The sequence below is a fragment of the Bemisia tabaci genome, chromosome 4 (genome assembly GCF_918797505.1).
Source record: "Bemisia tabaci chromosome 4, PGI_BMITA_v3".
NCBI lineage: Eukaryota > Metazoa > Arthropoda > Insecta > Hemiptera > Aleyrodidae > Bemisia > Bemisia tabaci.
The window spans coordinates 9,625,470-9,646,867 of NC_092796.1; the positions used below are offsets into that span (position 1 = coordinate 9,625,470).

At 39.7% G+C, this 21,398-nt stretch overlaps 2 protein-coding genes across 3 annotated transcripts in view; both read right to left on the reverse strand.

Moving 5' to 3' along the window:
* LOC109032891 (limbic system-associated membrane protein) overlaps window positions 1-21,398 on the reverse strand; it is a gene marked incomplete in the record, with an annotated part of 401,446 nt that overhangs the window by 335,519 nt on the left and 44,529 nt on the right.
* On the reverse strand, window positions 2,215-3,604 carry LOC109043342 (uncharacterized). Of its 2 annotated transcripts, none has more exons than XM_072299027.1 (2): window positions 3,356-3,604; window positions 2,215-2,686 (listed from the first exon to the last, which is right to left on the reverse strand). In XM_072299027.1, exons 1-2 carry the CDS (start codon window positions 3,426-3,428, stop codon window positions 2,370-2,372), a joined length of 390 nt encoding a protein of 129 aa, XP_072155128.1. In that variant the 5' UTR covers window positions 3,429-3,604; the 3' UTR covers window positions 2,215-2,369. The 2 variants fall into 2 exon arrangements, with proteins under 2 accessions (XP_072155128.1, XP_018916080.2); XM_019060535.2 differs by having other exon boundaries at window positions 3,350-3,604.

Sequence of the window (21,398 nt, forward strand, 5' to 3'; positions counted from 1 at the left end):
TTTAACGGTGCGCGGGCACGACATCGGATATAAGAATAATAAAAGCACTGACAACTCTTGGATCCTTTTTTACTCTCAGGTCGAAGGACCGCAGAACTCATGCTCAGAGCTTTGGCACTTGCACCATTCGGTCTCATTGTCACTCGATTCTGAGCATCATTATGCAGAAACTCACAAAAAACGCACGTCTCCTTTACGCCCTGTTTTCACCCTCGAACTTACAACAAGGCTCACGCAAGAGCCTTTAATGGAGGGAGGAAGTAGATTAAAGCCACTTAGTCCGAGACTGACTTTACTAACGATCCGTGATTCGGCCGCCCCCATCCTCCCCCAATTCCGTTACGATTGTTTTCGTGTCGTTCTAGCGAGAACATTAACGTAAAACAATAATCTCGAGGAATTTCCGGTCAATCTCTGCGTTTAACTTCGATTCGACTTCACTCGCGTTCTAATTAAGAGTCACATGCGACGAATCAATACGATCAAAAGTTATGTTCATCGTCTATTTCTCCAAAATGTTTAAAAGTAAGTGGATTTGATGGAAACATGTCTGTCTCTTTCTCTACGCTTTTGAAGAGCTGAGAATTTGGAATATATCGGTCCACTGGTCTACTGGGGAAGTCCGCTTACTGGACCCACCTATTTTCCGCGCGGATCAACAAATACATACATTGTATGTATCATATATACATTTAACTGAACCGACTAAATCACGTAAACGCCAAAATTCCAAATGCGAGAAACACAAGAGAAATCGTTTTGACACTTTTCACATCAATGCTGCAGACTTTTGATGTCAGCTGCAAATCAGGTATCGTCACGACTTTGAAACCACCCCGTCCTGTGACTGCTTTTTAGATAACATCATTAGTGGTAAACTTTTAACCACCGAGACCAGATTTCGAATAATTTCAAAGAGATTTCAGATAAATTTTCAGTGGTTTTTGACAAAATTTAACGTAAATTGCAATGCCATGAATTGAAACGTGTGGTCTTGTAGTTTTACCGCCGATACACAAAATAGAAGCCGTAGCCTTTGCCTTCATTTTTTCCTCCACACAACCAGCTCTTTTGTGCACCAAGTCTGGCTTGTGGATTCCTCCTCGTTTGGAACAAATGATTTTGTAATTCATCCTTTCCTGGAGTAGTATGAAATATTGAAATTACCCTGACTCTGCATCGGGTAAATTGTATGCGAAATAAAAATGTAGAAAAATTAAAACTGAATTACAACATCACTGAACGCATCGGAGAATACTCCAAGAGAGGCTGAATAAAATAAGGAGAAACTCGCATTTAAAACGCATTAATCTCCATACCGCATCGCATGCTAAAGCAAAACAGGTGGGTTAATTAGGAAACACAGAATTTGCTCACGCGACTGGACTGAAATCGAATCTCATTCTGATCGGTTTTGACCAAATGAGCATTCAAAGCCAGCAAAATGAGAAAATGCCACTAAAGTACGGGATACACAAACGGGTAGAATAAATTGCACTGCATTTTGTAATTTGGAACTATAAATTTTGGTTCTTCCGGTAAAACACTTATGTGTATAGGGAAACTAATGGCACATACGTCGTTTTTAAATCGGGCTAGTATTTATAGTTCCTAATTGCAAAATGTGGTCCAATTGGTCTTCATTTTGCAATAAGGAACTACTATGCTTTGATTATCCATAAAAGTACGTATCTACCCCCAGGAAATGCACGTCACCGATCTTGTTTCTAAAACGAGTCAGAAATTGTAATACCATATTGCAAAATAAATAAGTCCAATTGAGGTTTTCGAGGGTTCCGGATCGTGTCGTCCGCTGTAATGATTTTTAAAGTCATCCAGGGTTGACCCACGGACAAAAATAATTAAAGCAAAATACGATTACGAAAAAAATTTACAACTTTCTCTTAAGTGCCTACATTTTTTTTTTTTGAAAGATTTTACGGAGCTTGCTATGAAAATTAAAATAATATGAAATAAAAAAATATAAAAATTTTACATGTAGAATATGAAACTAAACTAAGTGTATATAAATAAAAAATATATTCTCATAATAAATATAAAAATAAAAGAATATGAAACATAATAAATATAAAAACGAATAATAATATATATAAAAATAAAAGAATATGAAATGTATTTCCCCCGGCCTCGGGTTCGTTACGTAACGCTGGGCTTGACCACCCCTCCCCCTTGTAACGCATCGTAACGCTGGCTCAAACCTCCCTCCCCCTCAAGTGTTTAATCCTTATGTGTGAACGGCCCCTTATGTGTTAAATTTGGGTATTGATAATGCTTCAAGGTGTTATACATGCAACAGTAATGAGAAAAGTCCTACAGTGCTTGAAGTCCAATCATTTGCATCCGAGGGCTCAAAGGAGGTATCCTAGGGCTTCCGCTGTCTTATGGGTGATGAACGGCACATCGTAGCGGGTGAGCCACTCATGGAAGCTTTTCGGTGACCAAATCATCTTGAGCCACAGCTTGCGCCACGGTAGCTCGTTGTCTTTTAAATATTCCTTCAGGTGTTTTCCTAAGTGGCAGATACAGATCTTGCGAAAATACACGACACCATAAGTGAGCTCCTTCCCGTATCTTGGAATGTGTCGCCCGAAATATCCGTACTTTTGGAAGCAGTGGTCGTTGCATTTGTCATCCGTCATGGTGCACGATATTTTGACAACTGTGACTAAAAATTCAAAACTTTTATTTGTGTTTGTCGCAAATTAAAAGAAATCGCTCACTTCAGATTATTTTCAATTTAAAAGAGAAAAAAAACTTTGAATTGCAAAAATTTTGGCCGAGCTGTTTCATTTGTATTTTTGTAATCGTTTACACGAAGATATACCTCATTCAAATTTCACATGGAAAATTATGGCCAAAAAAACACTATTCCGATAACTTAAGGTAGAGTACCAAGTACTTATATAGGGAGAGCACGGGAATTTTGATAATTTTGAGGTTAGATTATGGAGCTTTTCAGGCCCAAAAAGGCAACCAACCTCTGCATCAAATTATCAAAGGCGATTGATCATTCCAATTTATACGACTCGTCGATTGTAAAGCACGTAGTTGATTTCAGCACAAATTTACTCATTTTTGTGGAGGAACGCTAATTTATGAACATTCTGGGCCATATTGGTTTGGCATTAGAATCTGCAAATTTGAAGTAATTTTTTTGTGTCACAAAGTTTGCTGCTTTTTGGGCCCTAAGAACATCTTTATTTTGAAACGTCCGCTCTCTCCCTGTATAGACTCTACTTCCAGGGCTCTAAAATGTAATTTATTCGTAATATGTACCTGCTTCGGTGCAGCTATTAAATCAATTTTAAAGTAGGAGAACACTACCTACCTTTACCTGCTTCGATGAAGATATCAATTTGATCATATAGTAGGAGAGCACTAAATAATGCACAGATAAAACGATTCATTTTTGAGGGCGAAACTGTTTGGCACTGGCACTGTCCTGTTCATCGCGACCGCACTTATCAGTTGTGTTGAGCGAACGTAAAATTTGCGACCACTGAACATATTGGTTGCGATGAGCGAATCTTCACCGGCGCATGTTTGTCTGCAACACCTCTCCTGTGTGGAAACATCTCTAACACGCACTGACGATATCTACTTTGCTCTTGACATACGTATTTGCATGATGAGCGCATGATGGAGCAGTAACAAAAAAATCAAAGTACAAAAAAATTTAGGCGGCACTCTCGATGCGGTTCAGTTTTCACGTCATAGCTTATTAATGCAAACTGTGCGTCAATACTTTTCCTAAATTTTCACTCGCTAAAATTCTTTGAAAAATTCTAGTGACATGTGCACCCTAAAAGCTTGAGACAAAGCCAGTAGCTCTTTTGCAAGTTGGCAACACTGATTTTCCTCCATTTACATCCATTAAAAATAAAGCTGTCTCGCAAAAAATCTGTTGATCAACATACACTCAAATGGAGGGAAAACAGTGTTGTCAATTTTCAAATATCGCCACATGACAAAGCGTTGCTCCTCAAACAAGAGAACATGACGACGATCGCTCTGTGAACTGAGACCGCAAAAGAAATTAATGTTACGTGATCCGAGGTTCTGCATCGTTGCAATTAAGATACATATTTTCCGTTTCATCAATCTTAAAAACTGGGCAAAGAATCAGAGGCGCCTGATTGATTTCAAACAAAATCAAAGAAAATTTCGACCCGATATTTTCGTTCATTCTATTTTCTTCATTATTTTCATCAACTAAAAAAAATTAAACATCGTTTAAATTTCTCAATCCCTGCAATGAAGATCAGAAGTGGACTGTTTCCTTGAGGCGGTCGGGGAAAATTAGCGGAAAACATACAGGACTGCAAAATCTCCACCATCCTATGATCCTAGAATTGCAAGCTCGCGGTGTCCACTGTTCGGAAATTTTGCACACGTTTGACACCAAGAAAATACGACTTTTCAACGATTTGAGCGCGCACTGCGGTTTATGCGCAATGCATGAAGTATCCTTCAGACTTGTAAGGCGCTATACTACTCGTTGCGCGCACCGTGCTGTACGTGCAATGCATGAAGTATCCTGTGGTCTTCTAAGGCGCCATACTATGCTTGCGCGTCAGCCGCAATGTGTTGCATATGATTATTCAAACTTGCGGAGTCAGCGGGTCTTAACTTATGATTTTGAAGTTTTTGTAATGTTTGTTGGCATTATAGTAATTTCAAATGATAAAACATTACATAAAACTCAACTACATTTCTTCTCTTTATTTAAATATGTTGCAATTTCAGTTGCAGTGTCGATTACTGATAGCAAAATTTCAACTCAAAAATATAAATTACATACATATCAAGCCGCTACCTCAAAAATATAAATTATCTTTTCAAAATCAAACTGGCATATTATGCTACTACTTAGTGAACGTTGCGAAGAAGATTTGGTTGAGTAAAGCGTGACGAATTTCATAATTGTCGTATAGCTTGGTTTGAACCGGGAAAATCAGCATAGAGGTCAAGGGAGCTCTCGAGCTCTCCGTCACGAATATTATTTTTCAAGAATATTAGCAGGAAGCTAAATCCTAGATTAACCCACAAAAAATGTCAGTTTAAAAATTGCAAACGCTTTATTAAAGAATTTATTCAAGTGAATGCAGAGATTGCCTTTTTCATAGATTTTTGTCGAAGCTCCGTCGGTTCTCAACCGTCGTAAAAATTTGGTCTCGATCAGAATGGCATAATTTACGATTCCTTTTTTGCTTGCCGGTCCTCATTAATGTTAAGGCGTCGTAAATAAATTCTGAGCCTTGGGACGAAGCGTCGAAAAGAAAAATTATTTCCGAGGTAAACGGTCGAATGGTTGACTTTCTCCAATGGATGCCGCGTTTGTTTGCTTCAGTTCATCTCTTACGGAATGCACGTTTCACCCGCACTGTGGTATACAGAGCTGACAATTTCTAAATTTAATATTGTACAGCGGTGAATATTTCAGGGAATTGATTTCAGATCAGGTTGGACGTACTGAGTCGTAAAACGAAATTCATTTTTTCGATGGAAACGTAATCTAGTTTCTCAAAAATGGTTATGGACGTTTTTTAAAAGTAAATTAACTAAAAAAAGATTTAATGAAATAAACTTTATCCGGGTATTTGTTGGTCCACAGTACCTTTGGATTTAATTCATTTGTGGAAAGTTCGGTTCAGAATGATGACTTCAGATATCCTAGAGGTTTAGGTAATATTTGCTCCAAAGGAAGTGGTACAATTGAATCGAACTCGTGAATGAAGTTTTATTAACATGGCAGATTAATGTTTTAAATATCTCTCCTTTCTCAACCCCGTTTTTTCGATAGAAAACCGATCATCTTCCATCGTCCAAAAATTTCCATATTAAACTCTTAAGTTTGAAAGTAACGTTTTTTGACTATTTTAATTCGCACTTCCCGCTAACAGAAAACCAGAGTCCGCTCGAGTCAAGTTGAGAACTTAACTGCTTTTGGTAAATTTTAAGATGGAAGAATTTTCCTGTGCACTAACTCTTTTTTGCCAAGATTGGAAGTATCATGTATTAAAAGAGGAAGGAATTGTGTGTGTCACCAAACTCTTGTTCTTTGCCTAACGTGGAGGTTGATTTATCTTCCCATAGCTTGGCCATCATTCACGGAAAAAAAAGCACGAGGTTGTTCGATGATATGGACATTTCCAATTAATTGTGGTAGTTCTCCCTCTTAATTATGGTAGCACCCCAATTAATTATGGTAGTTACCCAATGAATTAGGTGATTAACCCAAATTTTGCGGTACTACTCTAACTTGAGTTGTGATAAACTACCACAATTAATTAGAAATGTCCATATCATCCAACAAATTGGGGTAATACCACAATTTTAGGGGATAACCCCTGACACTTTTTTTTCCGTGTTGATGAGGGTTTTTTCGCTGGTGGAAAATTTGAATTTCCTGTTTATGATGTAAACCACAAAAACTTATTTTTCATTTATGAGTACATTTTAGATGCGCTCTATACGTTTAATGCCATGTCTCCACGGGATTTGTACATTGGACAAGGATGTCCACGGATTTTCCCATGTACCATCTGCTCGGGAAGGGGATTTTTCCCTGGGACAAATCCCGTAAAAAAGTCCCCCTTGGGACAAAGCCCAATAATACGTTCTGAGTAAAATTTTCTCACGAAAACTCGCTGTTTAGCTTAATTTCTTATCCTGTTGGATGGCTTATTCACCCACAGCGTGAGAGATATCCGAAGGCGGAAATTAGCTTTCACTTTCCGAGCCGAGCCCACTTTGCGGGGAGTTATCTTGGCGCCGACTTATCGCCGTGAAGTATGAAGCATTTTAATCAAACTCCCGCAGGACGCGAAGCCTCGGCCGCGAGGAGCGAGCGGGCAAATGGAAATGAGCCAATCATGCGAGAGCTCCGGGTGAGAATCGAATAAAATAAGTCGCTGCGTTTCTCAAGTGCCTCACCCCTTCTGGATCCTTTCCGACTCACCGAGTCGGTGCGCCCAGCGCCTTGCCGTTTGCTTTCAATTACGATGCAGCCAACAGGCGAATACTGCCGTGTTAAAGAAGAACGCCGTAAGAACCTTCAAACGTTGCCATATTTTCTTCAATATATACATATAAAGTCGATTTACAACGCACTCTGGCGTTCTACGACACCCAAACGCCACATATGCCTGTCTTCCCAGAGGTTATTGGGCAACTGACACCGCAACATCTCTTCGTCAACGCCCTGCCGCCAACCCTTTACGGGACGTCCCCGTCGCCTCTTCCCAGGTGGTACCCAATCCAAAACTTGTTTGGGCAACCTCTCCTCCGACATTCTTTGCACATGTCCATACCAGCATAACTGCCTGGACATGACGTGGTGCACGATATCTTTCTCAACCTTCATCACCTGGCGAATTCTCTCATTACGGACACGGTCCCGTCTCGAAATGCCGGCAGATCGCCGCCAAAAATCCATTTCAGTTGCCCTCAACATTTCTTGCGTTCTTTTCGTCAAAGGCCACACTTCACTACCATAGAGCACGATACTTTTAACGATGGCGTCATATATCCGGTGCTTGTTTGCCTTTAAGATGCTCTGATCCCAGAGCACCCCGTTCAGCATCGCGATGGCTCTCCTGCCCTGGATGATCCTGTCCTTAATTGCTCTATCCATCCTTCCATCCTGATCGAGCCAAACACCGAGATACTTATACTCGTCACACTCTTCGATGCGCCGTCCATCCTCAAGCTCTATGCTTTGCCGTTGATGCGCTGCTCCCACGACCAGCTTCTCTGTCTTGGACACACTAACATCCATGCCCCATTTCCGATATTCTTCGACCAACTTCCGCGTCATGTAATCTGCATCTTCTTCATCTTGAGCTACAACGATCTGGTCATCGGCAAAGCATAGAGTATAAAGGGTCTGCCCATCAAGGAGTGGAACGCCCATTCCCGCAACCTTATTTTTCCATTCCTTTAACACGTGCTCTAGGTATACCTTAAATAGTGTTGGTGACAAACAACAGCCTTGTTTTAGCCCTTTTGTGACGAAAAAACCTCCGGACAACTCTCCACGACATTTAATTTTTGCTATCGTCCCGTTATAAAATGATTTAAATCATTTTATTTTCTTCAATAAAAAGAGGGTTATTCAAAATCGGCGATTTTACCCTACGCTTGGATTTTGCCCGGAGTTGGATATGTTGTTCCCTATCACAAGACACGCCTTTTTCCGGCATTGGCAAGTTCACCCGAAATTTTTCCCGCGCGCTACAGCGTTGCCAAGTTGAAAACAGGCAAATTCCGTAAGTGGCATCAAAATTGAGTTATGAAGTTGCGGTTTTAACGAAAATTCTCTAAAAATTACGCACTTTTAGGAATTGACCATGTTTTTAATGTCGCATTAATTTTAACATGCATTATTGCCAAATTTCCGATTTTTAAATTCGACACATGTTACATATCCGCAAATACCCAAAAAAGCTATCTTCAAATTTGAATAAAAAGTTGTCTAATCGATAGTTCGTTTGATTTCGCATCCATCAATATATTATAGCTCGCTGGGAAACTTTTGGTTCGCGAGATATCATCATTTTTGTGAACAGCTTTATGGAGCGACGACGCTTTTTGAGTCCGGGCGGATAGAAATTTTAGCCTCCTAAAACACCGGGTAGCATTAATTCCATGGTTTCCTATGTAATTTTTGGCGCTAAATCCGAATTTGACCATTTCATACAAAAATTGTCACCAAGATGTTGCCAAATTTGGCAAAAATTGCTTAAAATCGGCCTTTTTGGCGGATTATAGCCTGCGACTTGCCAGGAGTTGATCAGACGACAAAATTGGTTATTTCCGCAGTTAAAACTCGTTAAACTATCTACAAGCTGAGTCAAATTCTTTCTGCTCACGGTAAAATTAAACGCGCGACAAGCAGCAAACTGAAAAAAAGACACCAAAATTGGCGCTTTTTGCGGTTTGCTGCTTGTCGCGCGTTTAATTTTACCGTGAGCAGAAAGAATTTGACTAAACTAATGAACAACATGAGCAGAATTTAATAAAATTGAACAATAAAATAAGATCGAACATATTCCAATGTTGCCAAGCTTAAACAAAATACCTTAATTTTCGCTGGTTTTTTCGATATTATTGTCCTATATTCTTTGTTCACCTCTTATTTTTAAATTTTATAAATGTATCTCTCCTGCAAAATAATACACTTCTGTAGAATAATTTAATTTTCAACTTAGATATATACTAATAACTAGGGTATTTAGTTCAGAGGGGAAAAATTCATAAAATAGTGAGTTTTATCAAATCGTGTCAATAAACCACATTTTGAAACAATAATGGAAAATTTTCTGCTAAAAATTAAAGAATAAAATGTACTCCTCAGACTGACTTCATTAAAACAAGACAAGACGCATTGCAATATTGCCAAAATTACGTACAAATCGTTGAATTTTGGCGGTATTTGACCGTTATTATTCATTACCCTATATTTAGTATACAATTTTATTTTATAATTCTGAGATAATGGAGTTTAATAGAAAAAAGTAACGACACCAAACTGAAGAAGACGCCCAGGAAAGGACAATAAGGGGCTTAAAAAGGAACAAGGGCGCTCCAAATTACCGAGGACCTGTGGGTGGACAAGGGACTATGGCGGTTAGGCGTCGCGGGGCCCGAGAGACCGCTGTTAAAGCGGCTCTTTATCTATATATGTAACAATACAATAGTTTGTCGTTACACTCGGCGTAATTCAGATTTTTCTAAGAAACATTCTCTTAATCGGAGAACAAGAAACTTACGACAAAAACCGCAAAAAGCGCCAATTTTGGTGTCTTTTTTTCAGTTTGCTGCTTGTCGCGCGTTTAATTTTACCGTGAGCAGAAAGAATTTGACTCAGCTTGTAGATAGTTTAACGAGTTTTAACTGCGGAAATAACCAATTTTGTCGTCTGATCAACTCCTGGCAAGTCGCAGGCTATAATCCGCCAAAAAGGCCGATTTTAAGCAATTTTTGCCAAATTTGGCAACATCTTGGTGACAATTTTTGTATGAAATGGTCAAATTCGGATTTAGCGCCAAAAATTACATAGGAAACCATGGAATTAATGCTACCCGGTGTTTTAGGAGGCTAAAATTTCTATCCGCCCGGACTCAAAAAGCGTCGTCGCTCCATAAAGCTGTTCACAAAAATGATGATATCTCGCGAACCAAAAGTTTCCCAGCGAGCTATAATATATTGATGGATGCGAAATCAAACGAACTATCGATTAGACAACTTTTTATTCAAATTTGAAGATAGCTTTTTTGGGTATTTGCGGATATGTAACATGTGTCGAATTTAAAAATCGGAAATTTGGCAATAATGCATGTTAAAATTAATGCGACATTAAAAACATGGTCAATTCCTAAAAGTGCGTAATTTTTAGAGAATTTTCGTTAAAACCGCAACTTCATAACTCAATTTTGATGCCACTTACGGAATTTGCCTGTTTTCAACTTGGCAACGCTGTAGCGCGCGGGAAAAATTTCGGGTGAACTTGCCAATGCCGGAAAAAGGCGTGTCTTGTGATAGGGAACAACATATCCAACTCCGGGCAAAATCCAAGCGTAGGGTAAAATCGCCGATTTTGAATAACCCTCTTTATTTACTGGGAAAATTGTGAATATTTTTCCTCAAATTTTTCAGGCAATTTTGTTCGCAATTCTATCTACAACGTCTGAAAATTCCAAAGAAAAATACGCATAATTTCCGTAAAAAATACATGTTTTATCCAGGGCGATTTGGCAACTCTCGAATGTTCATACGGCGTTCTTCCTTAGCACGGCAGAATAATGCTCTCCCGGCGTAACTTCACGTGGGGTAGGCCGCCGCCACGCTGCGCCGCTTTCTCGCCTGGGCTTAGGGCCCGTCCACACGGAAAAACGAATCGACGCTTTAACAATTAAAAAATTGTCAAAAAATATTTCCACTCCATGAAATATCCTACAGACTTGTAAGGCGCCATCCCAGCGCCGTTGGCACAATGTCAACGTCATGGCAGAAAGATGGCCATGCGTCATGGCCTTTCTGATGTCAGAGATATCCTGTCGCATTTCATTTTGTTGAAAGACGAAGGGTCATCGCTTTTGTTGCAAATGACAAGGAATTCATCAAGATCGTTCTTTGAACATTTTGCACGTAAATGTCAGGATTATTTTTTCTAAGGAAAAAAAATTAAAACAAAAGACGTCTCATTGAAGTAGGCTGCAGGAGACATGGATTCTTTGGAGACTCATACTTGGATACTTAATTTTTTCGATTTTGAAAGCAAGCAACGTTTTCATACGTTTTTGCAAAAACTCTACATTTGCAAAATACAATCCTGGCTTTAGCATCCTTAAACTACGGCCTTAACAGTCAAAACTGCAGTAGCGGCACGGGAAAACCGAAAAACCAAGCGGTGACGCTACTTCAATATTAAGCTTCCATCGCTCTGCTAAGGCGCAGGGATACAACTATTCGAACTCTCCGGAACGCGTGAGGTATCACGCCTCAATTGAAGGCGTTTTCGTATCTTCTGCATTTACATAACGAGATTCTTGGTCCCATAACATTTGGAACGTGGAAGAAAGGGAATGACTGATCTTCTGAGCTACTGCTACGGTTCTCACGGTTAATGTTGGTTATCTCGATACAATCATATCAATAGGGCCTCATTTTTTTCATATCGGTTAAGGTACTTATTATGATTCTTTAAAAAAAAATGAAAATGACAAAAAAGATTTTTTTTTTTTTTTTTGAAATGGTAAAACTGAAAATCTCAAGATTTGAAAAAGAGCAAACTGCTGTTCCGAGATTAACATTTCAATTTTGTCATTCCAAAATTAAAACTCTAAAAAAATCAGTATCGCAATCAATAATTCAAGTAAAATTTTCTTGAGAATTTAGACCTTTTCCCCGAGTAAAATCCAATAAAACCCCATACACGATGGCGCGGAATTGATAAAACCGGAACCACCACAGCGCGTCGAGCCCATCAATTCATGCTGCATAGGAGACAAACGCAAATGCAAGCACTCAATTAATCCCCCGACCGAAACGATTGTTACGAAAGGATTTAGTCCGAACGCGCTCGGTCCCTGAAAGCTGGGAGGCGACAGCTGCGGTCGGAACCCCGGACGCCACCCCCGCACGGGCTGCGGTCCGCGATGAGTGGATAAAGATTTGGGTTTTAATAGACATGCCGAACCAGCCAATTCTGCGCCGGTCAAATCTTGTTGCAGCAACTGTTCGCCGGAGAGCCGCCAAATAAGGGGGCTGGAGAGAGGATGGGGGCTGTTTAAGCTCCGAAGCTCCGAAATGAACGGATATCTGTCAAAATAACTGACGCTTCTGGTGAGTTTGTGTGACTGTTGCCGGTTCGCGTTAAGGCGTTGTATAGGCCTGGATACACGCTCAAATTTCCATCAATTTTCGATCAAATGGTGACTTATGCGCACCCTCTACCGTCTATTTTCTGCGGCCTGCAAAAATTTGATGGTAGATGATGGAACTGGGGGTCTCGTTCGTCATCTGATTCCCACACAACAGTGCTTATTTCGATCAACACGCTGTTTTAATTAATTTTAGATACCAATTTAGATAACTCTCGGCCGTCATTTTTGTCAACATTTTGATCATAAATTGACAGAAATTTAAGCGTGTGTCCAGGCCTTATCAACATGTCTCCAATGAGAAGAGAAATTTGGTTTCAAATCGGGCGATACAACTATGCACGGAGAAAGGAACTGATGGTACGTACGGGGGGCACGTTACAGCGCCAGATACATCTGCTTGCTAAACGCGCGTCCAGGCGCAAAAAGTAGGATCCGACTCTACTTTGAGTGAGTTAGGGGCGCTGAGTTGCAGTCTGATTGACTGCGGAGATTGCCAAACACGGCTGAATGCCTAGTCGCCGCTCCGGACGCGCGTTTAGCTTGCAGGTGTATCTGGCACTTTAACTTCAGTTTATAAGGATCATGAAATATTCCGTCCTGGAAACCGCCGTTTGTTTTTCTACTATCCTGCTGTGGTAAGGAAAAATGCCGGATGAACCTCCAGACGTTGCGAAATTCCATTTGATAAATTACGAATTTCCCGGTAAACTTATGAATATTTTCTTTCCAATTTTTCAGATACTTTTGCTCGCAATTTCACCTAAAGTTCCTGAAAATTTCAAAGAAAAAGATGCATGACTTTCCTCAAAAATGAACATTTTATCGAAGGAAATTTTGCAACTCTCGAATGTTCATACGGCGCTCTTCCTTAGCACGGCAGTATATGGGCACGTTTGGCGGAGGCTTCGTCGAACGGCCCGTCAAGCAGCATGTCAGGCGGCCAAATGAGCAGCTTGGCATGCCGTCTGAACGTGCCTCACCAAAAAAAAACAGAAATGTTTCGTATGGATGAGTTAAAAAACACGACAGCATACGTGTTGCATATTGAAATTTATTTTGCCACCATATTATTTTGAGAAAATGAATTTCAATCTAATGTCTATGTCTTAGCTGTTGCCTTTTTCAACTCAACCATACATAAAGTATAAAAGCGACGGTGAAAGTACCACATGGTAAAAGCAGGTTTGAGCCGAAAATTTAGAAACTATAGGGGGATCCTGTGCTACGCCAACAGTGAAATTCGTAACACACCAGGAGCAACAATTAGGTTAGAACAAAAATATTCGGTTTCCGTGGTTTCTTATAGGACTGTTGCTAAATACGGACTTGGATCAAATTTAGAACCAACTGTTTGAAAAGCTGTGTCTAGATATGAAACTTAGCCATTCATCAAGGGAGTTTACGATGAAAATTTCAACGCTAAATCATTCCTTGTGAAACCTTTCGTAAGATCCCATGTATTTGAGGTTATGACGAAGATAGCTATTGGCCATTTCCACTCCCCGCCCGCCTATCGAACGACCTCCCCATGTATATCACGTTTTTTCGTGGGCCACCATCAATCTACAGTTTCTACATCGTTGGTTTGAGCCGATTACGATAATCAACCTAATCTTAAATCTAGTATCGTAGATTAGGATTTTTCAAAACTTCTAAAAAATTTTCTTTTCCTTAAGAGGGCCTGATCATAGTTTTTGCCCGAAATTTCATAAAATTCTCGCATCTTTCATAAATTTTGCGAGCGGACATTTTTAATAACTGCAATTGAGCGCCAATAAGAATTTGAGATCCGCTCTACTTACAAAGCTCGACCTTTTTACAACCAAAATACGTTTCGAGCGGGAGAGACGGTGACCTCGTAGCGCAAGGGAAGAAAACTTCTGTGCGAGTAAGAGACTGTCCACAAAACTGTGCTCCCTACTCCCTAGTGACGACGGAAATATAATATGTACTGCGATGTCACAAGAGCAAGGGCTATTCTGAACATGTTGAGACATGGAGACAAGCGTTTCAATGAAACGTTGCTCAGTCATCGCCCCACAAAAAGACGCTCTTTGAGCCGGCACGTTTACAACACTGATTCAGTCTCAGAGCGCATGGATTTACAGTCGCAAATCCTCTAGCATGGTGATATACAAACAAGATTCTCTCGAGAAGCTGAGACGTTTATTTGATGCACAATATAGATGCTGGACACGAGAAAAGTAAACTCGTCACGAAAATAATAAAAAAAAGAACCTGTAGCGTCAGTTCTGAAAAAATGTATACCAAACCGAGCCGCTGGGCTCTGGCTTTTACCTCTCAAGGAATGCCGAATTTTAACTTTGCACATTTGGTATCTGAAGAAAATAAGAGAGGCAAATTCATAAGAAGTAAGCGATAAGAACGCCTTAGTTGACGGGACTGCTACAAATTTAAAGAAAATGAAAAAAAGTAGATTTAATCTGAAAGAAGATTAAGTCGAAAGAATTAATTAGAGACTTTTTGAAAAAAATAATTAGAGAATTTTTGAACAAATTAAAACGGATTTTTTTAAAAAAAAGAAAAAAACATCTGATTTAATTTTTTTACGTGGAAATATTCAATTGCAGATATATAATTTATTTTCCACGCATGTTGCTCTATCACGATGGAATAATATCACCATCATGCAAGCTTCATTTTCTCCCGTAAAAGTTTCCAATGACGCATCACCATCACTCTGAAACATTTAGATTTCACGTTCGCTAGTTTTCTTATAATAGGAGGAGGTTTTTCGAAAAAAAATACTAAACATCTATAATGGAGATGCTGCATTTTCGGTTTGGAACACGGCATTGCCGAAATTCCTATGATTAAATTCGATTTTCCTAGAAAACCGAAAAATTTTCGCGGTGAAATTTTCACAGAATTGCATCCGCTATTTACGCCAGCGCTTCCGAACATCCCAACGAAAAATATCCATAGCTACCTCAAAGTTCAAAAATTTCACAGACGAAGACACGGCAACCCTCGAATCCTAGCGCTTCGCTCCTCCTTAGCGCGTCGGAAACGGCATTTAGCCCCTCCGTCGCGACGAGCATTGAGCAACCAGGCTGTGCGATTTGGCGGGGTGCAGTTATTAAATCGCGACCTTTGTTTGTACAGCCCTCTCGCTGTTTCCGCGACGTCGCCTTGAGCTTATTTGATCTCTATGAACTGCACTGTCCAAATATTTGCCGCGGGTCCCAGACGGTAATGTCGGCTCATGTCGTCGTCGTCCCCCCCCCCCCCTTCGCCAAAGCTCCGACGGACACTGTCTCCGGCTCCCGAGTGACGGAAGGGCCTAACTGAGCTTTGAGATGAACCCGGGGGTTGTTAAAACCTCATGCTCCTCAGGTGAGGACTGAGTTATGTCTTTATTACTTCGGGGGAGCGACGTCTTGAGATCGCTCTGCTCGGTTAGATTCTGTTTCTGTTTCGGTGTTGCAACAGGTTGACCTTTGTAATTCTGAGTGATGAGGAAAAAAACACGGTCAATTTCTTGCATTCGCCATTTCGTTTTGAGTTTCGTGTTTTACGACGGATTTGGTATGTTTCGTATAGTGTTGTATTCGGGGCATTTTGAGAAATATTGATGTGTTACTGATAAGGACAGCAACAACGGCCGTACTTTCAAGATTTAGTTTTTTTTTTTTTAAAAAAAAAATTATGCGGATCTAAGTTGAATGAGGTGGATTATTGCAGGTACAAAAACTCAGACATTTGAAAATAGAAGAGAAAAGAAAAGGAAAGTTGTTAGACCGCAGTGAATGCGGAAAAATTGAGAAAGAAAAAGTAGTTAGCGGGTCATTTATTATTCCTGAAATAGCAGCATCATCCGCTGTCTTGTTCAGATTGGAACCTTTTTATGTCGACTTTTATCCTTCAAAATTGGGGTTTAAGAGAGGACTCGAAACAAGAGTGTCTGAAAGGCACATTTGAGGGATCTGGGTTTGGAGATCACGATGCTACGATTATTTGGTCGTAAAATGTGGTGCTGGCATGGCACGATCACTAAAATAGTCTATTTTTATCCGTAGGTACACTTTCGGCCACTTTACGTGTTCCATTAAAATGTCATTAAGCAGCATGAAAAATTAAGCATCGCGATGCATGGTACTTCATCAAAATTGAGGGTTCCTCAAGTGGCTGTGGGTCCAAAAGTTTATCTGACTAAAAAAAAGTAATTCAATGTAGCCCACAGTAACCTGAAACACGGGTATTTTTGAGAATGTTTACGTTCGATTAGAGATTTGAAATTCGTTGACTCTGGTTTCCTCGTTGGAGAGGTTGAAATCATCGGGTCTTATATAAAGCAAACACGTTTTATGTCTGCCTCATTACTTGATTTCAGACTTTTTAAACCCGTGTATCGTGCTTTGCATATAATTTTAACGAGGAAATATCTGTTGTAAGGCTTTAATTCCTTCCCTGACTTGTGGTTTATTGCCAAAACATGCATACTTACGATATTGCCGGAAAAAGTCCCCTTCCTTCTGAAGGAGTATAACGGTACTTAATTACTAACCTGAAACAAAATAATTAAAGTAATTAATGTTAAGTAAAAGACTCCCATTAATTTTACTGATGAATCAATAATTTACATTAGAGAGTTGAGAAATTGGATGAAATAGGGCAAAAAAGGCTTTAAAAACATAGATTAATGATTTCCACTTGACATTTCGTTTGACCTCACTCCCGCGTGGGTCTCATTCAAATAGTTAGATTTTAACATCAGAGTTTTAAATAATATTCGCATTCAAGGAGGCTTCTTCCTGAAAGTTCATCAGCCGATCTGACCGCATCATGTAAGTGCAAAGTCTTACAATTTATAAGACTATGGGCCCATGGCCACTACGCGGCCGCCAACTACGGAAAATAAACCACTCGTAAAATATCGAAGAACAATCTGTCTTGTTGGCGCTAATATGCGTTTCAGGCCAATTGACCGACTGCACTGCGTTTGGCGCAATGCGAGAAGTATTCATGCAGTCCTGTAGGCGCTAATATGCGCTCGCGCCGACGGCACTGTTTGGCGCAATGCGTGAGGTATTCCTACAGTCTTGCAGGCGCTAATATGCGTTTAACGCCGGCCGCACTGTGTTTGGCGCGAGTATGCGAACTCGCAATAAAATAAGCGTGGCATCGAATAATGGGACTGAAGAGGCCCATGTTGTGTTTCGACGCCGAGTGAGCATTCCCACGTTGCCTCGTTCTCCCGATAAAATATTTTTTTCCAGGGAAAGTTAGGAATGTTCTTCATGTTCGCTTTTTTAGATTAATGGACCATTAAAGAAGGTATACGAATTCAAGCCCTCTGATACATGATTCATTCCCAGGATTTCTCGTAGAACACGATTCGCGCAACGAAAACCTCTGAAATCTAGGCCCCTAAAGGATCTGGTCGGATAATTTTCTAAGATAAAGAACTGTACATGGTGGTCATAAAATAAAAAAAAATAAATAAAAAAAATCACTCGAAGGCCCGTCGGCTTAGGGGGCCGTGCCCCCGCTAATCCGACCCCGGGCAAAAATCTTACTGGGCGTACATAATTAATCACACTCCTAATTCAACAAGTTTCTTTCTCAGTTTAACAAGAAATTACCAAAAAAATCTGTTTCTCTATGAAAAAAAAATCTAATTTTTCTGGGTCGAATGGCATTAAGCTCATTTAAGGTCTGATTTTATTTTGCGGTGTATTTTAAAGGGATAGATCAACGATAACAATTGCTGAATGGCGTTTGTTCCAACTTTAAACTAAAAACTTTTCTTCTTTTTTCCAGAGCCTCTGAAACATAGATGTGATCTATCAATCTTCCTCCCGACGCGACGCAGACCGCGAATAAAATATATACGTTTCAGATTAGCGGGATACTCAGCGGAAAAAGATTTAAAGTCTTAAAGGCTCATTAAAGAAGGATGATTTCCTGCCCAAAACAGTTAGATAACATGGCAATTAGTCGAGAGCAGATAAAATCATCTGAGAGTGTCAACAGAGAACCATGGTTGCCAAACTTCATTATCAAACTTCATTTCACTCATCGAAAAAACATAACTAAAAAATCACATTCCAATGCTTTTATCGCTTTTCAGGTTAGTGTACCTACATCAAATGAATGGATTAAATGTTTGCGATTCAATCAAATTCTTGACTTGAATTTGTATACTGTGTATGATTTTTCTTTTTTATTGAATGAGCTTTTTTAAAGTTGCTAATACTGTTCTGGGAAAATTTGTATAAAAGAATTGACAATAGAAATGATGGTTTGGGCCCGTATTTTGTTGTTACGGTTGACCACAAGTTGCGAAATCTAACTTCTAAATATGACTTAAAGTAGGAAAACTGTGTCCTAAACTCAAACTGTGCGCAGGTCGAGCTTTTTTGCAGCAAGTTTGAGCTCTCCTCAGTTCATCAACGGTGGGATCATCAACGGCCACTTTTAGGGCCTGCGATCAAACCCATCAGTTTTAACTGTTGAAATCTCCATCCCCGACAATTTCAACGGTCAGAGTAGGAGAAAACCTTCATGCCTCGCGTCATATCAATGACGACGTTTTAATGCCGTCTTGGATTTTGCGGCATGTTGTTAAGTTGGGTTCACTGCCGAGTGTGATCTGCTGATGAGGTCTAAAAAGGCCCAAACCGGTATATGGGTGAATTCAAATAAGGGTCAAATTCCAGGTTCTATTTCCTCCCAAAATTTTTTTCTGAATTTTTGGGCAAACCAAACTTTATTTTGACTGTCATTAGGTGTAGACTTAGGAAATATAGCTCGTCGAGCTTAATAGTTGGGCTTAAACCCGAATTTCCACCGTCAAGTGTATCACTTCCCAAAATTTGCCGTAATTTTGCCTGATTTCCTAAATTTTCATCTCAGAGGTGACATATAATACTTTTAATTAAAAATTGAACACAATTGTCATAAAAGCATCGTCGATCACTAAATTAAAGCATAATTGAAAACATGTAACCCTTTCATATCTTGCAGAACCAAAAAAATTAAGAAAAAATTTCATCTGTCATGAAAGATATCTGGAGCTTATTCTGCTTGTCTTTTAGACAGTTCCGTCTGTTTATCAAAATGCGCACTGATTTCGTTTCACACGAGAAGAAGCTTTTATTTCTTGGAATATTGCAATACAAAATGGATCAAAAACACCGAATTTTAAAACTTCGAGTGGGCGTGTACCCGCTGAAGTGGTGATAAAGCCAGGAAATTTTGAGGACTTACATACATATAACAATTACACCGGTCAACTTTTTTTTTTATTTTTGATTTTCCGAAGATTTCCCAATGGTTTCGGAGTAGATTTTTGGCGCTGATTCTGAAGAACACCTCCATTTACCTGTATCAATGCGATTTATCCTGGGAAAGTTCGGAATTTTTCCGGAGAAATCGGAATTTTCCTTAAAAGTCTAGCTTTTCCAGAAGAGTCAATTTTCCGGGAGAATCTGTGCACGATGGAAAAAACACAGGAATTTTTCGATTTCGTAGCCTAAGATACATAAGAAACCCTATTGCACCCCTATTAAAATTTCCTTTCTTTTCCTTATACCAAGGTTTCCCGGTCCAGTTTCATAAAAATCAATTAATTAGTCACCGAGATAGTGTTTTAAGCCACGGCCATCATCTTAGATTTTCGAATCTCGGGAATTTGACTAAAATTCGAGTTCCCCATTCAAAAATAACCGCGGGTACCAAGTTTCGCGTAAATCGATTGATTAGGCTCTGAGATAGCATTTTAGGCCATGTCCGCCATCTTGGATTTTCGAATTTTAAAAATTTGACTAAAAATTCAAGTTCCCCATTGAAAAGTACCCCCGGATACCAAGTTTCACTTTAATCGACTGATTAGGTGCTGAGATAGCATTTTAGGCCACGTCCGCCATCTTGGATTTTCGAATTTTGAAAATTCGACTAAAAATTCGAGTTTCCCATTCAAAAATACCTCTGGGTACCAAGTTTTGCGTAAATCGACTGATTAGGTGCTGAGATAGCATTTTAGGCCACGTCCGCCATCTTGGATTTTCGAATTTTGAAAATTAGACTAAAAATTCGAGTTTCCCATTCAAAAATACCCCCGGGTACCAAGTTTTGCGTAAATCGATTGATTAGGCGCTGATATAGCATTTTAGGTCATGTCCGCCATCTTGGATTTTCGAATTTTGAAAATTCGACTAAAAATTCGAGTTCCCCATTAAAAAATACCTCCGTGTACCAAGTTTCACTTAAATCGGTCGAAAAGAGCGCCTACAGGGCTTAATCAAACAAGTCCCAGTTGATTAGGCGCTGCGATAGCATTTTAGGCCATGTCCGCCATCTTGGATTTTCGAATTTTCAAAATTCGACTAAAAATTCGAGTTCCCCATTGAAAAATACCCCCGGGTACCAAGTTTCACTTAAATCGGTAGAAAAGAGCGCCTACAGGGCTTAAACAAGCAAGTCTCAGTTGTAACAGTTTTCCACTCTGTCCCACTACAGTGGGACATGGGACAGGATGGAAACATATGGGACAGGATGGAACGGGACAGGATGGAATAAGCTGTTTTTTAAGCTTATCTCTAACAGTAAAGACAATTTTGGTGTTTTTTTTCACGGAATATTTAGTAGCACGTCCTAGAGGATCGGAATAAGAGAAAATTTTCCCTAACGCACACTTCGAAAGTATTTTACGAGCTGATATTAGTGTGTGTGTGTATGCTTGACGCCCTGTTAGTTATCATGTATAGCATTCTGTTTGGCATCATTAATGGCGTTAATCTTGCACAAAAATTTGCGAATTTCAGAATTTTTGCCATCTACGACGTGTGGACTATTCAATCAAAACAAAAAAAGTCGTTTTTTTGGAAAAACCTCAACGTTACGGCAATCATTTAGAGCTTATTACATCGTTGCCATGTCTCTCCTGACTGTTGCTGACTGTTGCTCGGGACAATGATTCTAGCGCGTGAAAAAGTTATTGATGGAGCAAAAAATAAATTGACT